The 21,634-nt window shown below is 43.9% G+C and overlaps 1 protein-coding gene across 1 annotated transcript; it reads left to right on the forward strand.

Annotated features, from left to right (window-relative positions):
- Positions 1-2,514: 2,514 nt before the first annotated feature.
- On the forward strand, positions 2,515-17,973 carry PDCL2 (phosducin like 2). Its single transcript, XM_034411453.3, has 6 exons — positions 2,515-2,620; positions 7,538-7,658; positions 9,918-10,008; positions 12,444-12,587; positions 15,604-15,812; positions 17,600-17,973. The coding sequence occupies exons 1-6, from the start codon at positions 2,615-2,617 to the stop codon at positions 17,719-17,721; spliced, it is 693 nt and encodes a 230-aa protein (XP_034267344.1). The 5' UTR covers positions 2,515-2,614; the 3' UTR covers positions 17,722-17,973.
- Positions 17,974-21,634: the final 3,661 nt, after the last annotated feature.

Below are 21,634 nucleotides of genomic sequence, written 5' to 3' on the forward strand. Positions count from 1 at the left end.
TTAGAAAAGTACAGATCAGTTCTGGCGTGTTTTGGTCAAAGCGCAATTAAAGTCTCGTTTTGCCCAAAGCATGCCTGCATATTCTGTGCAAGACGCGGCCTCTAACCTAGGGCTCCCTTTCAAGATCCCTTTCAAGACAACGTATTGTTGCCCACAACGTATTGTTGCCCACAGCAAGGAGTCATGTACAGTGTGTACTGACACACACTGAGCAGTGATGAAATCTTAAAATTTGTTACTACCAGTTCTGTGGGCGTGGCTTGGCGGGTGGGTGGTAATGTGACTGGGTGGGCGTGGCCAATTTTTTTTTTTACTTTTAAAACCATTTTTTCTACAATCTCTTCAGCGAAGAGGCTGTAAAAAAATGCTTTCAAAAGGCTCTGACGATCCCAGCTGAGTTGCCTGATCAGCAGAGACTTTTTTTTCTTTTAAATGCCTCTGCCGATCAGGCAACTCAGCTTGGATCGTCAGAGCATTTAAAAGAAAAAACCCCTTTTTTTCTTTTAAATGCCTCTGCCAATCAAGCAACTCAGCTTGGATCGTCAGAGCATTTAAAAGAAAAAACCCCTTTTTTTCTTTTAAATGCCTCTGCCAATCAAGCAACTCAGCTTGGATCGTCAGAGCATTTAAAAGAAAAAAACCCTTTTTTTCTTTTAAATGCCTCTGCCTATCCAAGCTGAGTTGCCTGATCGTTAGAGGCATTTAAAAGAAAAAAGTCTCTGCCGATCAGGCAACTCAGCTTGGATCGTCAGAGGCATTTAAAAGAAAAAAACCCTTTTTTTTCTTTTAAAAGCCTTTGATGATCCCAGCTGAGCCGTGTGATCATCAGAGGGTTTTTTTTTTTACTTTTAAAAGCATTTTTTCGGCCGAAGAGGTTGTAGAAAAAATGCTTTTAAAAGTAAAAAAAAAGCCTCTGATGATTGTGCGGCTCAGCTGGGCATGGGGGGGGCAGGGATTTTTGCTACCGTTTCTTCGAACCACCCGCCTCCATTGCTATTGGATCGGGTGATCCGGTCCGAACCGGGAGCATTTCACCACTGACACTGAGGCTTTATAGCATTGTATAATTTTTACAAAAAGTGGAACCATGAACCCTGAGTAAAAAATTACTGTTGGGAAATATAACAAACAGTATTCGGTAGCTGTTTATTCTTTGAGCAAATCTCAAGCCTTTTTATATCTTAAACATAACATTTATCCTCATGTACCGCTCAGTTTGTGCTTTTTTTTTTTTTTTAATTTGATTTATATGCCGCCCTTCTCCGGAGACTCAGGGCGGCTTACAGTGCGTTAAGCAATAGCCTTCATACTTTTGTATATTTTTATACAAAGTTAGCTTATTGCCCCCACAAACTGGGTCCTCAATTTACCTACCTCAGAAAGGATGGAAGGCTGAGTCAACCTTGAGCCTGGCGAGATTCTATCTTACATTTATTTATTTATTTATTTATTTATTTATTTATTTATTTATTTATTTATTTATTATATTTTTATACCGCCTTTCTCCCGTAGGACTCAAGGCGGTGTACAGTCAAAAATATAGACACATAAACATCATAAAATTGCTAATTAAAATTATTACTTAGTTTGGCCCAATTAAATAGAACCTAAAATTAGATCACATTTAAAAAATCATTCACATGTTCATATGTTTAGCCCTGCCTGTTGGAACATCAGGGTCTTGAGGGCACGGCGGAAAGCACGGAGATCAGGGATATTCCGTATCTCCGGGGGCAGTTCATTCCAAAGGGTTGGAGCCCTCACAGAGAAGGCCCTCCCCCTGGGAGTCGCCAGTCGACATAATTTGACTGACGGTACCCTGAGTAGTCCCTCCCTGTGAGAACGAACTGGTCGAATTGCAGAACTGAATTGCAGACAGCTGGTGTTAAATTACAGTGCTTAGTCTGTTGAGTTGTCCAGGCTCCCTGGATAGCTCAACAGGTGATTGCAGGTGCTTGCAATCACCACCAGATTAGCCTAATAGGTTGATGGACATAGGGAGGACGTAAGTGTGGAATCCATGATGCTACAATAAAGTGTTTTTGTTCATGTGTTTTTGTGCCTCTCTTACTACTGACTTTCCCTACGGATTACTATCTACCGCTTGCAGAGAAGAAATTGATAGGACAGAAATCGGAATATAAATGGGCTGAATTCGTAAACTAATCATTATTACCCATTTCTTTTGTTGCTATGTCTATGCCTATCCATTACATAGACTTCTTTTTTTTTTATATCTACGGTAAAAGGTCTTTCAAAATTCATAGAATAACAGAACAAGCTCACAGAGTTGGAAGAGACATTGGAGGTCTTCTATTCCAACCTCTTGCTGAGGCAGGAAGCCCTACATCATTTTAGACAAGTAGCTGTCAATCTTCCCAAAAGCCTCCAGTGTTGGAGCATCCACAGCTTCTGGAGGCAAACTGGAAAGGTTGCAGTAGACTTTGAGGGTCATGCCAAGTGCAGGAATCCACTGGTATGGACCTTCTACTGGCTCCTCCCACATCCTGAAGCGGTTGGTTGGTTGGTTATTCAGTTGAAAGCCCAAGAAGATGTAAGCTGGTGGCATCAGAGTTCGGTGTCGGGGGCATCACCTTGGCAGTTCCTAAGCACTATGCAGGTCAGAGCTAACGCAATATAGTATATCTACTCTGTACCAAGTGTATTCATTCTTACCTCTTTAGGTAGAGGTTAACTGAAATTAAAATGGAAAAGTGCTTTATTTCCAGACTGCAATGCAAATTGAGTAGGACATTATAGGAAGTTAGCACCCACCCCTCTCCTAGAAGAATGAAATATTCTAGGAAATAGTAAAAAGACAGAATATTATATTTCCCTGGATGAGAAATGGAGAAACGTGTTTTTAGGCAGGAAGTAAGAGCCTTGGTACTACAGTGGTTTAAAGCACCCTGTTATTAACACAGCTGCCTGCAATTTACTGCTGGTTCGAATCTCTCCAAGGCTCAAGGTTGACTCAGCCTTCCATCCTTTCTAAGGTAGGTTAAATGAGGACCCAGTTTGTGGGGGCAATAAGCTGACTTTGTATAAATATACAAAAGTATGAAGGCTATTGCTTAACGCACTGTAAGCCGCCCTGAGTCTCCGGAGAAGGGCGGCATATAAATCAAATTAAAAAAAAAAAAAAAGTAGACTCATCTTAATAGCTCCCATCCTCCTCAATAGCCCACAGCAGACGTCAGCACTTAAGAGATAAAGAGATAGCTAGGTCTATTCATAAGCAAATGTCCTCACCCAAGATCCAACAAAGGTAGGATTAGCCCTCTAACAACAGAACTCACCACATGGCACCTGGGGAGATTACATCACCCAGCAAGATTCAACCAAGCTTGGGACTCAAAAGACAACCTACAAAGTTACCCCTGCATGGCCCCACGGGAGTCTGACAACCAATCAGAATACAAGCTCAAATTCAAAGCCCAACAGAGGGTATAAATCTCTCTCTCTCACCCATGTGCTTTTTTGCCCAGGACCTCAAACAATGAGGTCCTATCTACCATCATTAACCATCTTTCCATCAGCCACCATGTTTCCAGTCTCTTTCTTCCCAGTTGGAACTCAACCCAAATGGACATTTCTTCCAACATGGTCTTGCTTTCTTTGTCCCAGGCTAAGCTACTACAAAAGGATTGTTAGATGAAGTTTGGGAAAGGAAACTGTGCTGAAATATTACTGCCTGGGAGAAGAGAAGAGTGAATTTATTAAGCAGCAAAGTCATGGCGGTTGTAATTTAAAATCGCACTACGCAAGGATAAATGCCCCCGATGATGGGAGCAAAGCTTGCAGTAGTTCTAGAAACAAAATATAAAAGCAAACATTATTAAGCTTCCTAAAAGTGTATTGAATTATAACAGGCCTACTATATGCTGTCTAAATCGAGAGATCCATTAAACACAAATATCGTATGTACACTTAATATGGTTAATTTAGATTTGCCTTATAGTGATGCATGAATTCAGCCATGGTGGATTTGTTAACCATGCTTGACAACTTAGTCTACTGTATGAGCTGCATTAATTGTATTTGCTATCAAACAAAATTAAGGCACCATAACTTTCTTTGATGTGCAAACACTTCTGGAAAAAAAAATAATAGGAAGGAAAGAACTGTTACGGCATATGTCACTTTAGATCAGTATTTTTTGAACTTGTCAAATTTACGATGCGTGGATTTCAACTCCCAGGATTCCCCAGCCAGCCAAATTAGAGTCGAGAAGTTTGAAAAACACTGTTTTAGATGGAGAAGACAAGCATAAAATATATATGAAGAACAAAGCAAACTGTGACTGAACCAATAACTAACATTTTAAAAACAGACACCCAGGTTCAAGTTTGTTTACAAGCCTGTCTCCTAACTTCAATGGATTAAATTCTGTGAGAAATAAAAAATAAGACTCTATGGGGATCCTATGATGAAAATATGTCATCCATTCTATACCAGCCATAACTGATAAACACTTGAAGAACTGAGCAACGCTAGAATCCTCTGGACAATTACGTAATTTTAAAATAACTGTATATTTTGTCTCTAAACATTTCTCATGAGTCTTAAAATATCTAAATAGATTTAATTTATGTTACAAAGCTATCATAGGTTTATTAGCTCTCAAGGCACCCTACTTTTATGAGAATGTTGAAAATTCAGTTAGAAATCTTCTGTTTTTTCAAAGAATTCAGGATTCCGGAATGTGATAGTTAACACAATTTTAAATAGTAAGTTTAAAATTGTACTGCAGACAAATGCACCATATTATTACAATTATCTTTTACAAATAATATTAGCCCTATTTATCTTTTTAAAACTAATAAACCATGACTGGTTGGGGATTCTGGGAATTGAAGTCCATGCATCTTAAAGTCGTCATGGTGGGAAATCCTGCTCTACACCAAAGACCATATATTTTCTACATTTAATTTAAGCAAAAATGGCCCTTCATATACCCAAACCAATTTGTTGTTGTTAGTTGCGAAGTCATGTCTGACCCATCACAACCCCATGGACAACATTCCTCCAGGCCTTCCTGTCCTCTACCATCCTCTGGAGTCCATTTAAGCTCACGCCGACTGCTTCAGTGACTCCATCCAGCCACCTCGTTCTCTGCCATCCCCTTCTTCTTTTGCCCTCAATCTTTCCCAGCATGAGGCTCTTCTCCAGTGAGTCCTTCCTTCTCATTAGGTGGCCAAAGTATTTGAGTTTCATCTTCAGGATCTGGCCTTCTAAAGACCAGTCAGGGTTGATCTCCTTTAGGACTGACCGGTTTGATGGCCTTGCAGTCCAAGGGACTCGCAGGAGTCTTCTCCAGCACCAGAGTTCAAAGGCCTCAATTCTTTGGCACTCAGCCTTTCTTAAGGTCCAACTTTCACAGCCATATATTGCAACTGGGAAAACCATAGTCTTGACTATATGGACTTTTGTTGGCAGGGTGATGTCTCTGCTGTTTAGTACGTTGTCTAGATTTGCCATAGCTTTATAACCCAAACCAATAACGGATTCCAAATAAAATATTTTGGATCTGCTGTGTCTTGCCCAACTTTAAATCTTTGCTTAGTTTTCAATCAGTGATGCTTTGATATATACTGACTTGATCAGTATTCTTTTAGTAGCAACTCAGATTAAGAAAGTTTATTCTGAATAGTCCATGCATGGAATACTCTGAGAAATGAACAGGGAACATGAAATAATTTACAGGATGAGTTAGCCAAAATTCAGGTCCCTTTTATTATATTTACAATATAGTGAACCAATGACTCAACCTATCCTCTGGGGAAAATATTTTAGTATTCAAGAGTTGTAAGAAAATTTATTTGAGAGTCTAGAAGGCACAATCAGTGATGTTTACTAGCACATCAAGGCCCATGGACACCATACTGTCTACTTAAGAACAAGATGCTTGAAAGTCATCTGGAAAATATATGCAATCAATATCTAAGTACATATAATTTAGCCAGTAATGATCAACCAACTGAAGTTTCTAAACAGATTTCAAATCAAATTTAGAAGTATAAATCAATGGAGAGAGTCAATTTCTGTAGGAGAGAAGCAGGAAAGTGTCTAATGAACAACAACAACAAAACTGAAGGCCTTTGGGATAAAATGCTGCTTTCATCTACTCATCATCTCTTATCTGGGTAGCAAAAATTCAGTTTTGCTATCACTATCACCATTCCTGTTTGTAGGAAAGGTTGTTTGGCAGTTATTATTATGGTTAGAGTGTGGCATTGTTGCAGAAGCCAGGAGACCGCAATTTTATTGCAGAATAGTAGTTTGGTTTGCCAAGGTACCCGTACCCACCAGTGGTGGGTTCCTCCCGGTTCGGTCCGGTTCGGCCGAGCCGGTAGCGGTGACGATATGACGTCACCGAACCGGTTCTCCCCCCCGCCCTCCCATCCCCCACCCCCCCCACATTATTTTTACCTTTTATTTGGTCCCACCCCCAATCTATTGCTGCCTCCTGAGTCCCAGCTGATGACTAGAGGGAAAAAAACTGTTTAAACTCTTGCCGCGGGGCTTCAAAGGGCCGTCCTACAGCTGATCAGTGTTAAAAGCAAACAAATGAGTCGGGTCGTAAGTGCGAGGACTGGTGGTAAGTACGAGGACCTTCCAGAAATTACTCTGACCAGCTAGCCACGCCACCTAGTCACATGACCTCCAAGCCACACCCACATAATAAGCCACGCCCACAGAACCGGTAGTAAAAAAATTTAGAACCCACCCCTGGTACCCACCCTGTTATAGGAAATGCTTGCATGTTTCCCAAGGTGCACCACAGGTAGGTAAGCTGACTTCAACCCTAGAGAAAGACGAGGGGCTCTTCCTGCAGTATCACCCAAGGCGCCCTCCCTTCCTGGAGCTGCCACGCAAACAGGCATCGCAACAGGGAAGGTTCAGAGCCATCAGGAATCTGACTACCTGCACAGAGCAAACAGCTTGTCTCCCCACTATCTATCTACCCTGTTTCCCCCAAAATAAGACCTCCCTGATAATAAGCCCAATTGGGCTTTTGAGCACATGGCAATAAGGCCAAGCACTTATTTCAGGGTTCAAAAAAATATAAGACAGGGTCTTATTTTCGGGAAAACACGGTACTTGCATAGAACATGTTTTTGAACTATTAGATGAATAGAAGCTGAGGCAAGTGACAGAAGCTCACCCTGCCATGCAATGCTAGGGCTTGAACCACCATAGCTGAGACTATCTCCAGCATCATTAAACCACTGAGCCACCAGGCCTCCTGTTCAGCAGTTAAATTTTTTTTGGGGGGGGACTTTAACTTCTTTCACCTTAAAATACTCCAGAGAATCTCTAGGGAAAGGAAGTAAATGGAGAAGGGAAGGCAAAGCTGTCCATTTAAAAATAATGAGGCAATTAATTTCTCGTCTTCTGAGTTATGGACCTTGGATCTCTGAAAGGGTTCTGATGAAGAGGAAGAGATTAAAAAAACTTCTGTTGTCCAAGTAGATTCCAAGTGAGATGATTGCATGCTGTAACTTAGAGATATCTGGGACTTTTCTTTACAAAGGATCCAAATGAAGATACAGAATGGAATGACATATTAAGAGATTTTGGGATTCTGCCTCCAAAAGAGGAGGTTAAGGATGAAATTGAAGAAATGGTTTTACGTTTACAAAAGAAAGCAGAAGGTAAGGGCCCGGCTTTCATCAGTTATTAAAATTAACTTCCTCTCACCTCTGTAGCAAATTAGGCATTTAAATATGGTATGGTGGGATTCAGCCGGTTCGCGCCGGTTTAGGAGAACCGGTAGTTAAATTGTTGGCTGGCCCCTCGCCGCCCCTTCCAGGAGTCCCTACACGCCCCATTTTGACTCCCAGGTAAGTGCAGGGAGGGCTACTATGCCCAAAATGGGGCGTGGTGGGGGCGCAGCGCACCCCCCCTGCAGCCTGTTTTCGCTCCCAGGAGGCTGCAGGGAGTCCTACTAGGCCCAAAATGGGGTGCGGGAGGGTGCGGTGCGACTCCCTCCTCCCCCTGTGGTCCATTTTTGCTCCCAGGAGACTGCAGGGAGGCCTACTAGGCCCAAAACGGGGCGTGGTGGGGGCGCAGCACCCCCCCCCGCAGCCTGTTTTCGCTCCCAGGAGGCTACAGGGAGTCCTACTAGGACCAAAATGGGGCGCGGGAGGGTGCAGTGCGACTCCCTCCTCCCCCTGTGGTCCATTTTTGCTCCCAGGAGACTGCAGGGAGGCCTACTAGGCCCAAAACGGGGCGTGGGGGGGCGTGTGTCTCCCACGGCCCGTTTTTGCTCCCAGGGGGGTGCAGGAGGCCAAGTGCTGCCTGTCACTCCCCCCGGCCACTCCCACCATGGCCACGCCCACCCAGCCAGTCATTAGGGCAGGGAACAGATTGTAAAATTATTTGAATCCCACCACTGTGTAGATAATACAGACTCTCTTCAAACAGCAAGGGGAAGCTGTTGCCTTGGGCCCCACACCTGCTCCCACCTGTTCCCTGCCACCTGTCTTTTCACCAACATGATCGCCCTAGGCAGGGCTTCCATAACTCTCAAAATTAAAATGTCAGCAACATGATGCTTTTTTCTTTCTTTCCTGTTATATTTAGCAATCTTCTGATTTTTGCTGGCCAGATATATAACCAAGAGCTATTGCCATGGCTCTTACCCCCTGTTCTTCTAATTTATTTTTTTTTAATTTGATTTATATGCCGCCCTTCTCCGGAGACTCAGGGCGGCTTACAATGAGTTAAGCAATAGCCTTCATACTTTTGTATATTTTTACAAAGTCAGCTTATTGCCCCCACAAACTGGGTCCTCAATTTACCTACCTTAGAAAGGATGGAAGGCTGAGTCAACCTTGAGCCTGGCAAGATTCGAACTTACTAATTGCAAACAGCTGGAGTTAAATTACAATGCATTAGTCTGCTGAGCTATCCAGGCTCCTAATGTCCTCCAAAATCACTTCCCTAGGAAATATTGGTAGTTATTCTCTTCCTTATCCCTCTCCTATCATCTTTGCTCTCTATTATGATAATTTTCCCCCCCAACTTCCACAAAGACGTGCAAGCAATGCTTTTTCCATCTGACATTCACAACAAAACCCTATAGGTCAGGGGTCTCGAACCTTGGCAACTTGAAGACTTGTGGACTTCAACTCCCAGAATTCCTCAGCCAGCAAAACTCCCAGCAAAGCTGGCTGAGGAACTCTGGGAGTTGAAGTCCACAAGTCTTCAAGTTGCCAAGGTTCGAGACCCCTGACCTATAGGTAAAGGAAAGGCAATGTCCCCAATAGGAAACAGAATCTCTGAAATGGAGAACAGTTGAATCTGAAGCTTTTCATACATAGCCCGACATTTCTCCATCACACAGGCTTTCAATCATGAGCCGTTTCACCTCAGGACTTCATTGAATTGACTAGCATCTCCACAGTTCAGAGAAGAGAGCTGAGATTCGAAGCTGGAAAAATAGCAATTTCGCCTGCAGAGGCCATTTCATAAGTTCCTTCTGAAATGAGATTTAAAGGAGAAGTCCTCGGCACGGCTTTATCCAATTTGCCTTCTCAAGGGGGAAAAAAAGATTTTGATTTGTTATCCACTTCTTTCCCAGAAATATTTAAACTGGGCATTTTCTTCTAGTCTTTCATCATCTTCTTTTAACGACCCCATAATCCTTTGTGGAATGGAGTCTGGGCAACTGAATGGAATTGAGTCTTTACTGGCCAGATGCCCTTCCTGTCACCAATGAGGAGTTTTCTTCAGCAGATACATTCTCATTGTGCCCAGAGAGAGAAATATCTGCCTCTACCAAGGATCAAAACTCACAGTCTCCTGATTATGAGGCGAGAGCTCCACCTCTAGGCCAGCACACCACTCTATTTTTTTCTAGCCTTTGGTTAGATTAAAACCGCTGTTTCTCTCCATTTATTTTTTTCTAGTGAAGCCTTATGAAAAAATGAATCTGAAGCAACTGAAAGAGGCAGAAGATGATTTTGATGAGGAAGATTTAAAAGCTGTTGAAATGTACAGGTACGTCAAATTCTAAGGACGAAATGCAAAGTCACCAGTGAGGGGAAATAGATATCTCCCTATCGATAAACAAATCGATAAACAAGTTATCATCATCATCATCTCAACTTTTAAATGTTAGAAATACCTTTAAATACATGGAAGGTTAGTTCTTGGGCTAGCAACTGGCACCATCTACAGCTCTTACTTTCAAAAATCCGTTTTCACTGAATTCCCATCTAAATAATGTATCTGTTTGTTCAAATTTAGTGAGTACGTACTGTTCTCCTGAGTACTCTTAACCTGAGTACGTCCTCTTTCTATACCGCTTGCATCACAACTGTTGAGTTTTCCAAACCTCAGAGGAAGTTTTATTTGTCCTTAGTATAATCCCTCTAATAAGAAAAGCCAAGTGACTGGATTTTTTTCTTGCATATAATTATCCATACGTCAACTCTGAAAGAAACATTATAGGGCAGTGATGGCTAACCTTTTTGCCATCGTGTGCCAAAAGCGGGGGGAGCCTGAGGGGTCACACCCGTGTGTGCCCACATCCATAATTCTATGTGCACTGACCCCCCCACATATGTGCATGCCCCCCCGCCCCCCACTTTTGGCATGTGATGGCACGGTGAGCCCAGGAGGCCCATTTTTCACCCTCCCCAGGTTCCAGAGGCTCTCTAGGAGCCTGGGGAGGGCGAAAATGACCTTCCCTACCCCCCCGAGACCCTCCAGAGGCCAGAAACAGCCTGTTTGCTGACTTCCAGTGAGACCAGAAGGCGCGTTTTTCACTCTCCCCAGCCTCCAGAGCCTTTCTAGGAGCCTGGGGAGGGCAAAAACGGGCCTTCCAGACCCCCCCCCGGAGGCCTTCCGGAGGCCGGAAACAGCCTGTTTCCCGACTTCTGGTGGGCCCAGAAGGCCCGAAAATCAGCTGGAGCTGAGCTCGCGTGCCCACTGATATGGCTCCGTGTGCCACCTGTGGCACGCGTGCCATAGGTTTGCCATCACGGCTATAGGGTTCTGTGCTCATGTGGGGCTGCAGCCTAGATTTAAGTTATATTACTTTCCCTTTCATTTTAGAATGTAACTACATACATTCTTATATATTTTACATCGATTTTTTTTTGTTATTAATATAATAACAAAATGCAGCAAGTTCTAACAGGCAAATTTTCAAAGAGAATTAATCTCCTATACTGAATATAACTAACTTGCTGGATTGTAATTTGTTTGTTTTTTCCCAAATTGGCCTAAAAGGAAGGCCACAGAGTGTGTTCATTAACATCATATTATCACTAAAATGGGCAGGCCGGCCAAAATTTTCAACTCATTCTAGAGGAAGAAAGCTTTAAGGAAAGTAGGGATGCAAATATTTAGGTTGTGGGGTTTGCCCTAAAAACAGCACACACACCCCTAAGAAAAAAATACCCTATTTTATCAGGAGCATTTAAAGAGAGAAACGGATGTTTTAAATACCTGCAAAGTTTAATGAGCAGAAGTCTATGGAGATTTTCAGACATTCAGGTCATGGTTGTCCCAAAGATGCCTATTCAGAAGGCAACTGGGCATTCTGTTTTTTCCTTGAAGACGTTTCGCTTCTCCTCCAAGAAGCTGGGATAAGCAGAACGGAAGAAGCTTCTTGGAGGAGAAGCGAAATGTCTTCAAGGAAAAATCAAGTCCAGTTGCCTTTTGAATAGGCACCTTTTAATGGGCAGAGTTTATTATTTAAAACTGATCCCTCTTGAACCAAACCTTTGTAGATCTATCATAGGATAAGTCTTATCCTAACTATTATTATTATTAGTAGGGGACGTGGTGGCTCAGTGGCTAAGACGCTGAGCTTGTCGGTCAGAAAGGTCGGCAGTTCAGCGGTTCGAGTCCCTAGTGCCGCGTAACGGGGTGAGCTCCCGTTACTTGTCCCAGCTTCTGCCAACCTAGCAGTTCGAAAGGACGTAAAAAAATGCAAGTAGAAAAATAGGGACCACCTTTGGTGGGAAGGTAACAGCGTTCCGTGCGCCTTTGGCGTTGATTTATGCCAGCCACATGACCACGGAGACGTCTTCGGACAGCGCTGGCTCTTCGGCTTTGAAACAGAGATGAGCACTGCCCCCTAGAATCGGGAACGACTAGCACATACGTGTGATGGAAACCTTTACCTTTACCTTGAACTGAAAACGGTTTTTGCTCACTCGGTGGTGTCTGGAAGGGCTTGCAGGTCTGAATTGGAAAGGAATGGATGGGTTACATGTTGCCCAGGCAACAAATTCAGATTCCCCATCTCTCCTCTATATAGTTCAATCACTGCATTTTTGAACTCTCTTGCATTCCCACCCTTAACAACCTTCATTTCTGAAAATCTCCAAGGAATGGGTGTGATACCTTAACCCTATATTTTCATGGTCTCTCTTCCCGCTTTTATTAATGGCTATGGTACGAAAGGTTTTTCCTTAAATTAGGAAACAACGTTTAGCAGAACTAAAAGCTCTACAAAAGAGACAGAGATATGGAGAACTGAATGAAATTTCTGGGGATCAATACGTGAAGGAAGTCACAAATGCGCCAAAGGATGTGTGGGTTGTCATCCATCTGTATAATGAAAGGTAAGAGAGGAGTGTGTGTGTGTTAGAACATTTATACTGTAAATACAGTAAGTCTCTTGACACCCTGATGTCATTCTGCTACTAGAAATGCATGCAGTGCAGTGATGAGTTTTTACCGGTTCACCCCGGTTCGGGCAAACCGGTAGTGATGGTGGGGGGAGGCTCCACCCACCCACATGGACGTCATCATGGAAGTTCTGTGCATGTGCACAAGCACCACACGCATGCACCCAGTTCTGAATCGCTAGCGAGGGTAAGAGGAACCCACTATTGATGCAGTGATGGGACACACACTCATTCCCTATTCCCCCACTTTTACTTTCTGGTGTGTCTCCAAATCTTCTCCTAAAACCGTGATTTATTTATTTATTTATTTTATTTAAATTTATATACCACCCTTCTCCCAAAGGACTCAGGGCGGTGGACAGCCGGAATTAAGATACATATAATATAAAAGTTAAAAATAACTAAAATAAATTAAATCGATCGGCCTCCCAATTTAAAACCCCACATCTATACAATTTAAAAAACTACCCCATAAGACCTTTTAGGCTAGGCCGGCTTGGTGCAATAAAAAAGTCTTCAGGGCCTTACGGAAAGTACGGAGGTCCGGGATCAGTCGTATTCCGGGAGGGAGCTCATTCCACAGGGCGGGTGCCCCCACAGAGAAGATTCTCCCCCTGGGGGCCACCGGCCGACATTGCTTGACCGACGGCATCCTGAGGAGGCCCTCTCTGTGAGAGCGTATTGGCCAGTGGGAGGTTATCGGTGGCAGAAGGTGGTCTCGTAGATATCCAGGCCCTAAGCCATGGAGCGCTTTAAAGGTGAGAACCAATACCTTGAAGCGCACCCAGAAGACCACTGGAAGCCAGTGCAGCTCGCGCAGGAGAGGTGTTACATGGGAGCGCCAAGTCGCTCCCATAATCACCCGCGCAGCCGCATTCTGGACCAGTTGGAGCCTCCGGGTGTTCCTCAAGGGGAGCCCCATGTAGAGAGCATTACAGTAGTAACGGTGAACCTATGGCACGCGTGCCACAAGTGGCACACGGAGCCATCTCTGCGGGCACGTGAACTGACACCCAGATCAGCTCCACCGCGCATGCCCGTGTGCCTCCCGCCAGGCAGCTGATTTTCAGGTCTCTGCCGGGTGACGCGCCTGCATGTGTGGGGGTGAGGCTGGTCATGCACGCATACACGGGGCTTGGGGGTGCAGTGCCCCCCCACAGCCCGTTTTTGGTCCCAGGAGGCACCAAAGCAGGGGTCGCTCACGCATGTGTGGGGGGCACGGGAGCACGGGGGGGGTGTCAAGCGTGCATGTGCAGGGTAGGAACCTGTGGAAAGGCATTGCATTATGGATGTTGGCACGTGCTTTTGGCACCCGTGGGAAAAAAGGTTCGCCATCACTGTCCTAAGAAGATCTAGAGCAGTGATGGTTAACCTTTTCGGCACTGAGTGCCAAAACTGGAAGATGTGTGCACATGCACATGCATGCGTGCACCGGAGCACCGGAATCCAGAAGAGAGCAACTGGACGGTGCACATGCGCATGGTGGCCAGCTGCTATTCTGCGTTCCATCGCATGCATGCGTGCCAGCCAGAAGACCAGCTAGACGGCGTGCATGCACATGCCAGAACCCGGAAAGAGCAGCTGGCCAGTGCACATGAGTGTTGGACCAGCTGGCCGGCATGCATGCATGTGATGGAACCCGGAAAGGCAGCTGGTGACGGCGCACATGCCCACAGAGAGGGCTCTGTGTGCCACCTCTGGCACGCGTGCCATAGGTTCACCATCACGGATCTAGAGGTTTCATAGAGATGTTTATAAAGGGAAGAGTGATGGAAAATCCTGCATTACAGTGTCACTGATGTAATATTGGGTGCAACTTAATTTAAACAGCCCAATCCAAGTTACCTAAAAGAACAGTGGCTATGTGTCACTGGAGAAACACTAAAAACAATTTCCAACTGGAGGAAATAGTTTCCCCCAGGGAAACTATTTCTGTATATACCAGATTCTTGCGGATAATAAAATATTATCTACAGTTTAGTTGGGCAAAAAGAGCCATTTCTTTAAACATGCTACTTCTCCATATGCAACAGACTTCGGTGCATGCATTAGGCCAGGGGTCTGCAACCTTAAATACTCAAAGAGCCATTTGGATCTGTTTCCCACAGAAAAGAAAACACCGGGAGCCACAAAACCTGGGTGGGCGTGGCCAACTCGATGTCACTCACTTCCACCAGTCACATGACACCCCCCCCAGCCACGCCTACCCAGCTGGTCATTAGGGCAGAGAACCAGTTGTTAAAAAACATCAGGAATCACAAAATCATTTTGACATCTCTCTCTTTCCTCTCCCTTCCTCCCTCTCTCTCCCACTCTCTCCCTCTCTCTGTGTATCTCTCTATGTCTCTCTCTCTCCCCCTCTCTCTGTATCTCTCTGTCTCTGCCCTGGCCACTTCTCCATCCCCCATTGTTGCCCTTACCTTCTCAGGCCAGGCGAGGAGTGACTGGGAGGGAAGTGCAAGGGGCGAAGCCAGCCAGTGGTGGGATCACCTGACAGGGAGCCACAGCAGAGGGCCCAAAGAGCCGCATGCAGCTCTGGAGCCGCAGGTTGCTGACCCCTGCATTAGGCTCTTGTCACTGAGTGTCAGGCGCAAAGGATCAGGACCGTGTGCTAAATTGCAGCACAAAAGATTTATTCAAGCCTATACACAAGAATCTAGTCAACTAATAGTCAGCACTAAATTGATGCTAGATAAGGGTCAAAGGAATTCAAAGGGTGGGGGCTGGACTTGGATTGTTTGTAGCAAAGTAAGGACTCTAAGCTAATGACACATTTAACTCCACCTCCCGTTCTGCCTGATTTTCTCCTACAGTAAATCATGATTCATATACAATCTATTAGTTTCTCCTAATTCATTGTTTTCAGATTCATCATACCAAAGATTATTATTATACGGTATATTTCTGTTGGAGATTAATAATCAAATTCTTTCTCCTCTTCCTCCTTTAGTATTCCAATGTGTACATTGGTTAACAGACACCTGAGTCTACTGGCCATAAAATTTCCAGAAACTAAGTTTGTGAAAGCCATTGCCAAGAGCTGTATTGAAAATTATCATGATAATTGCTTGCCTACAATATTTGTCTATAAGGACGGTAAAATTGAAGGCAAGTTAATTGGAGTTGTGGAGTTTGGTGGAACAGCACTTATGGTAGAAGGTAATATATATGTATATATATTAAAATAAATCTGTGAATTAGAGGATTCTACAAAGAGAGTCAATGCGATGTAGTGCTTAAACTGAAACTGGTTCAAGTCAGGGGTGAAATGCTCCCGGTTCGGACCGGATCGCCCGATCCGGTAACGATAGTGGTGGGTGGTTCGAAGAACCAGTAGCAAAAATCCCTGCATGCCCTCCCCCATGCCCAGCTGAGCCGCATAATCATCAGAGGCTTTTTTTTTACTTTTAAAAGCATTTTTTCTACAACCTTTTCGGCCTAAAAAATGCTTTTAAAAGTAAAAAAAAAGCCTCCGATGATCGCACAGCTCAGCTGGGACCGTCAGAGGCTTTTAAAAGCATTTTTTCTACAACCTCTTTGGCCGAAGAGGCTGTAGAAAAAAATGCTTTTAAAAGCCTCTGACGATCCCAGCTGAGCTGCGTGATCATCTGAGGCTTTTAAAAGCATTTTTTTTTCTGCAACTTCTTCGGCCAAAGAGGTTGTAGAAAAAATGCTTTTAAAAATAAAACAACAAAAAAAAAAAGTTGGCCATGCCCACCCAGTCACATTAACCCCCCAAGCCACGCCCACAGAACAAATTTTACATTTCACCACTGGTTCAAGTCCACTCATAGTCATAGAAGCTCACTGGATGATTTGGGGTCAGCCAATCTCTCTGTCAATTTCACTTACCAAACAGGATTGCTGTTATGGGGAGAAATGTAAAGAGAAATCCCCATGTAGGCTGCTTTGAATTCCTGGAGGAACAGTGGAATATAAACAGTGAGAATCTGTACAAGTAGTCCTTGACTTATGACCATCATTATGCCCAAAATTTCTATGGTTAAGTGAGACATTCATTCAGCGAATCTTGCGTCATTTTACAACTTTGCTTGGAACCGTTGTTGAGTGAATCAGTACAATTATTAAGTTAGAAATCCGGTTGTTAAGTAAATCTGGTTTCCCCATTGACTTTGCTTGACAGAATTTCGCAAAAGAGGATCACATGACCCCGGGACACTGCAACCGTCATAAATATGAGTCAGCGGCCAAGCGCCTGAATTTTAGTCATGTGACTGCGGGGATGCTGAAAGGGTGAAAAATGGTCATAAATGCCTTTTTTCAGTGCCATTGTAACTTCGAACAGTCACTGAACGAAGTGTTGTAAGTCGAGGCCTACCTGTAGTGACTAAGGTGTTGAACCAGGAGACTGCCAATTTGAGGCCTCCCTTGTGCATGAAAGCTGGCTGGGTGACTTCAGGCCAGTCACACACTCTCAGCTCAACTACCTCACAAAATCCCTGTTGTGGAAAATAAGAGGCAGGAGAATTAGGCATGCTGTGTTCAGAGGTGGTATTCAGCCGGTTCGGACCGGTTCGCCCCAACCGGTAGCGAAAATCGTGGGTGGGCCTGCCCGCCCCTCCCACCCCGGCTCTATGCCGTCCTACTTAGGCACAGTTTTGAGGCCGGGCACGTGCACGGAAAGCAGGCGCTTGTGTGAACCGCGTGCGTGCGGGGCGAACCGGTAGTAACGTAATGTGGAAACCGCCGTTGGCTGTGTTTATGTGGGATAAATATATAGTAATAACCCTAACAAACGTAAGGTTCATTTAAGCTTGTAGTCCTACCTGACAACCTTATGCATTCCATGCTAGGTTCCATCCGACGTGAGAAATGATACCCCTGCATGAATGTGTGTGTAACCAGTGAGAAAAGGTTATGCACATTAGTATTACCGCAGTTCCTCTTTCCGTTTCTCTGAATAGGTTTTTTTTTTTCCGTTTCAGATCTTGAATGGAAGTTGGCAGAATTTGGTGCTGTAAAAACGGATTTAGAAGAAAACCCCAGAAGAGGTATTAGGGACATGATGATGTCCTCACTTAGAAAGGCTTCTATAGACGATAACTAGAGTATGAAGAGACAAATGCTACTATGTCTATGTGGTCAAATTAGTTTGCAATTATTGTACCATCTGCTGTACTGTCCACACTCAAATGTTATAAAGGCTTTCTACTCCCGTCCAAAATTTGATGTTCTACCCTCATTCTACTCTTGTTTGCCTGCTGGATTTTACTCTAGTAAGATTGTTTAGCACTGTAGCCTGTTTGTCAACAACTGCATTTCAACGTCGTGAAAAATACAGGCAATCTCTCGTTTTAAAGCCTTGATGTCGTGCTTTCTCCAAGATCTTTTTTCAAAACGGAATGCTTAATTTGTTAAATATCTTAGTACAGGCATATGGACATGTCATAGATAGAATGAATACAACAACACACAGTCAGATGGCTGAGTTATACTCAGTGGCTTCAAGAAGTTTTTTTTAAGGAGAAGTAGGCGCCTGGACTACTTACAGCTAGTCCTTGATTTATGACTGGTCGCTTAATGACCATTTGAAGTTACGAGCCCCCAGAAGGTACTTACGACTCAGTTCCAAAGTTCTTTTTTTTTTTTTAAATAAATTTTTATTAGAGTATAAATATTAAAAAAAAAAGTTTAAAAAGTTTATTAAAAAAGTTCTAATTATATCCTGTGGGGTGAAATTATCTCGCTAGTGATGTCTTTGTACTGGTAGTCCTCAACTTACAACAGTTCATTTAGTGACCGTTCAAAGTTACAATGGCACTTTAAAAAGTGACTTACGACGGTTTTTCACACTTAACATCCATTGCAGCATCCCCATGGTCAGATGATCAAAATTCAGATGCTTGGCAATTGGTTCATATTTATGATGGTTGCAGTGCCCCACGGGATGGAGCAAAACCAGGGGTGAAATGCTACCGGTTCGCACCGGTGAACCGGTAGTAAAAAAAAAGCTACCAGTTTGTCTGAACCGGTATTTCCGACAAGTACAAATTTTATAATGGGTGTATGTGTGTTTTAATTTGCGGGCCAAATTTTATATATTCGATTTTAATTGGTTTTAAATTTTATAAATCTATGTGTTTTAATATGGCTGTACACCGCCCTGAGTCCTTCAGGAGAAGGGCAGTATAGAAATCTAATAAACTTCAAACTTCAATCAGCTGTGCCGCGCGATTTATATTTGCTAGAAAGCAGGCAATCCTCTTTTCAGCTGTTCCCCCCTGCTGTTCTGCTTACCTTGTTAAGCCGCCTCTTTCCGCGCGAAGCGTGCTTTTGGCGGGCACTGCGCATGCGTGGCCAGTGAATCGGTGGCAATCTGCAGAGGATTTCACCACTGGGCAAAACTCACATAACAAATGTCTCACTTAACAACAGAAATTTGGGGCTCAATTCCGGTCGTAAGCCGAGGACTACCTGTACTAGGCAAAATATCTTTCATTCATTCTCAAGCCCCGTTAATTTGCCTGAATCAGATCGAGCAGAGCTACAAGTTCCTTTATTACAGCAGAGTCAGTTTTAAACAAGATAGCTTTCTCTGTGTGAATGATGAATGAACGATGAATGAAAACGAAGGATCGCTTCTATTCACAAAAGAAGCAATTAACAATTTTTATCCAGCAGAGGCCAATTGAAGCAATTGTACTGTCTGAGGCTATTAATAAAGATGTTTGCTGATGGCAAAAAGCACTGGAATTATAATGGCAGAAAGGCATACAGACGAATGAATAGTGAACACAAGCACAAGCTTCCTCTGTAGGTACTTGCTTCAGCCTCTTTTCTCCAAGGCAACGAGATTATGTCCAATAAGCAATCCAAACTCAACGACTTTGGGGACGCATGTTTTGTAAGGAAGCAACATTTCACTAACACTTGAAAAAGGAGCAGTTAAATGTTGGGAGATGATTGAAGGGCTCCTGCAAAATCCTATCCAGGGGTGGGTTGCTACCGGTTCGCCCCGGATCAGGCGAACTGGTAGCAGCGGTGGAAGGAGGCTCCGCCCATCCGCCCGGATGTTTCTGCACATGCGCAGAAGTGTTGTGCGCGCGAGCGCATGTGTGCCCACGAGCAAACCGGAAGAAACGGGATTTGAATCCCACTACTGATCCTATCCCTGGAGTAAGCCCCACAGAGATCATAACTGAAGGTGGCCCAGCGCTCTAATCCCTGTAAACATATGATTGTGATCCTGCTTCTTTTGAAATACAGACCTACTCTGCTAAACAGATAAATTAAAACAAAAACTAAGAATTGGAGCTAGGGCAAGCCCTCAAAGGAACAAGCTCTAATCAAGAATGCCACATGCAACTAAACAAAATTAAGTTCTTGGGTGGCTCACCAGATGATTTCCAGTTAACTATGACTTCATTTACAACAAACACTTACCATTCACTCTGCTACACAAATCCTTAGCCACCAGCAAGCCAACCTATTCCTTTTGGTAAAAATGTCAGACTTGCCTCAAACTTAAACCTCTAAATAGAAATGATCCTTGGCTTGCTTTATTTATTTATTTATTTATTTATTTATTTATTTATTTATTTATTTATTTATTTATTTATTTATTTATTTTTATTTATTAAATTTTTATACCGCCCCCTCTCCCGAAGGACTCGGGGCGGTGAACAGCCAAAATTAAAAACACACAATACAAATATTAAAATACATTAAAACGAAATTAAATTTATCTTTGGCTTCCCCAATTTAAAACCCCTTGCCCATAAAATTCCCCAATTAAAAGATTTTTAACCCAGCCCGGCTTGCTGAAATAAAAAAGTCTTCAGGGCCCGGCAGAAGGTCCGGAGGTCCGGGATCAGTCGTAGCTCATTCCAGAGGGCGGGTGCCCCCACAGAGAAGGCTCTTCCCTGGGGGGTCGCCAGCAAACATTGCCTGACAGACGGCACCCTGAGGAGGCCCTCTCTGTGGGAGTGTGTTGGCCGGTGGGAGGTTATCGGAGGCAGAAGGTGGTCTCATAAATAACCAGGCCCTAAGCCATGGAGCGCTTTGAAGATGAGAACCAATACCTTAAAGCGCACCCGGAAGACCATTGGAAGCCAATGCAGCTCGCGCAGGAGAGGTGTCACATGGGAGCGCCATTTGTTGAGAAAGATGTAGTTTTATTAGAGGTCAAGTGCATTGCACTAGTTTAGTGCATAGCCACAACTGAGAATTGTGCGCCAAAATCCCCAAGTTCAAAATCTCCCCCCCTTAACTAGCTCCCATCACTGACACATCCATGCCAGGGGTGAAATCCAGCAGGTTCTGACAGGTTCTGGAGAACCGATAGCGGAAATTTTGAGTCGTTCGGAGAACCAGCAAATGCCACCTCTGGCTGGCCCCAGGATTAGGGAGGGAATGGGGATTTTGCAATATCCTTCCCCTGGAGTGGGGAGGGAAAGGAGATTTTGCAGTATCCTTCCCCTGCCATGCCCACCAAGCCATGCCCACAGAACCGGTAGCAAAAAAAGTTGAATTTCACCACTGATCCATGCCAATCAGGTTCAAACAAGATGTTTTCAGAAGGGCCACTTCAAGTATAGGTTGGCACGCAACTGTGTTCTTCTCCCAATCGGTGACCTTGAAGCGGCATCTCAAGGAGATACAGCATGTACTCTCGCTACTTTCGCTTTCCCTCCAGGCATTCCTGCTCCTATCCACCATCCCCAGAATTCCTGGCAGATTGTCACCACATGGTAACGAAGCACAAGCAAGCAAGAGATGGCAGCTGACAAAAAGAAAGAAAAAAAAAAGAACCAAACCAAAAACTTCTTCCTTGGCAAATGATTTTGCTGAAAGAAACCATACTTTCCCTCCAAAGTTGCAAATATTTTCATGTTTCCAGAACGAGCACTGTTTCTAGGTTTTCTAGGATCTCACCTCTGAGTCAGCATTATAGACATTTGCAGTTTTTCCTGAAAACAACACAACCTCATTTGGCATTTACTCACAGTGAGAATTTCACT

The sequence above is a fragment of the Pantherophis guttatus genome, chromosome 8 (genome assembly GCF_059756535.1).
Source record: "Pantherophis guttatus breed Tessera chromosome 8, ASM5975653v1, whole genome shotgun sequence".
NCBI lineage: Eukaryota > Metazoa > Chordata > Lepidosauria > Squamata > Colubridae > Pantherophis > Pantherophis guttatus.

Coding starts and splice junctions, on each gene's coding strand:
- PDCL2 (XM_034411453.3), top strand. Junction 12,588..15,603: donor ATCCATCTGTATAATGAAAG/GTAAGAGAGGAG, acceptor TTCCTCCTTTAG/TATTCCAATGTGTACATTGG. Junction 15,813..17,599: donor AACAGCACTTATGGTAGAAG/GTAATATATATG, acceptor TTTCCGTTTCAG/ATCTTGAATGGAAGTTGGCA.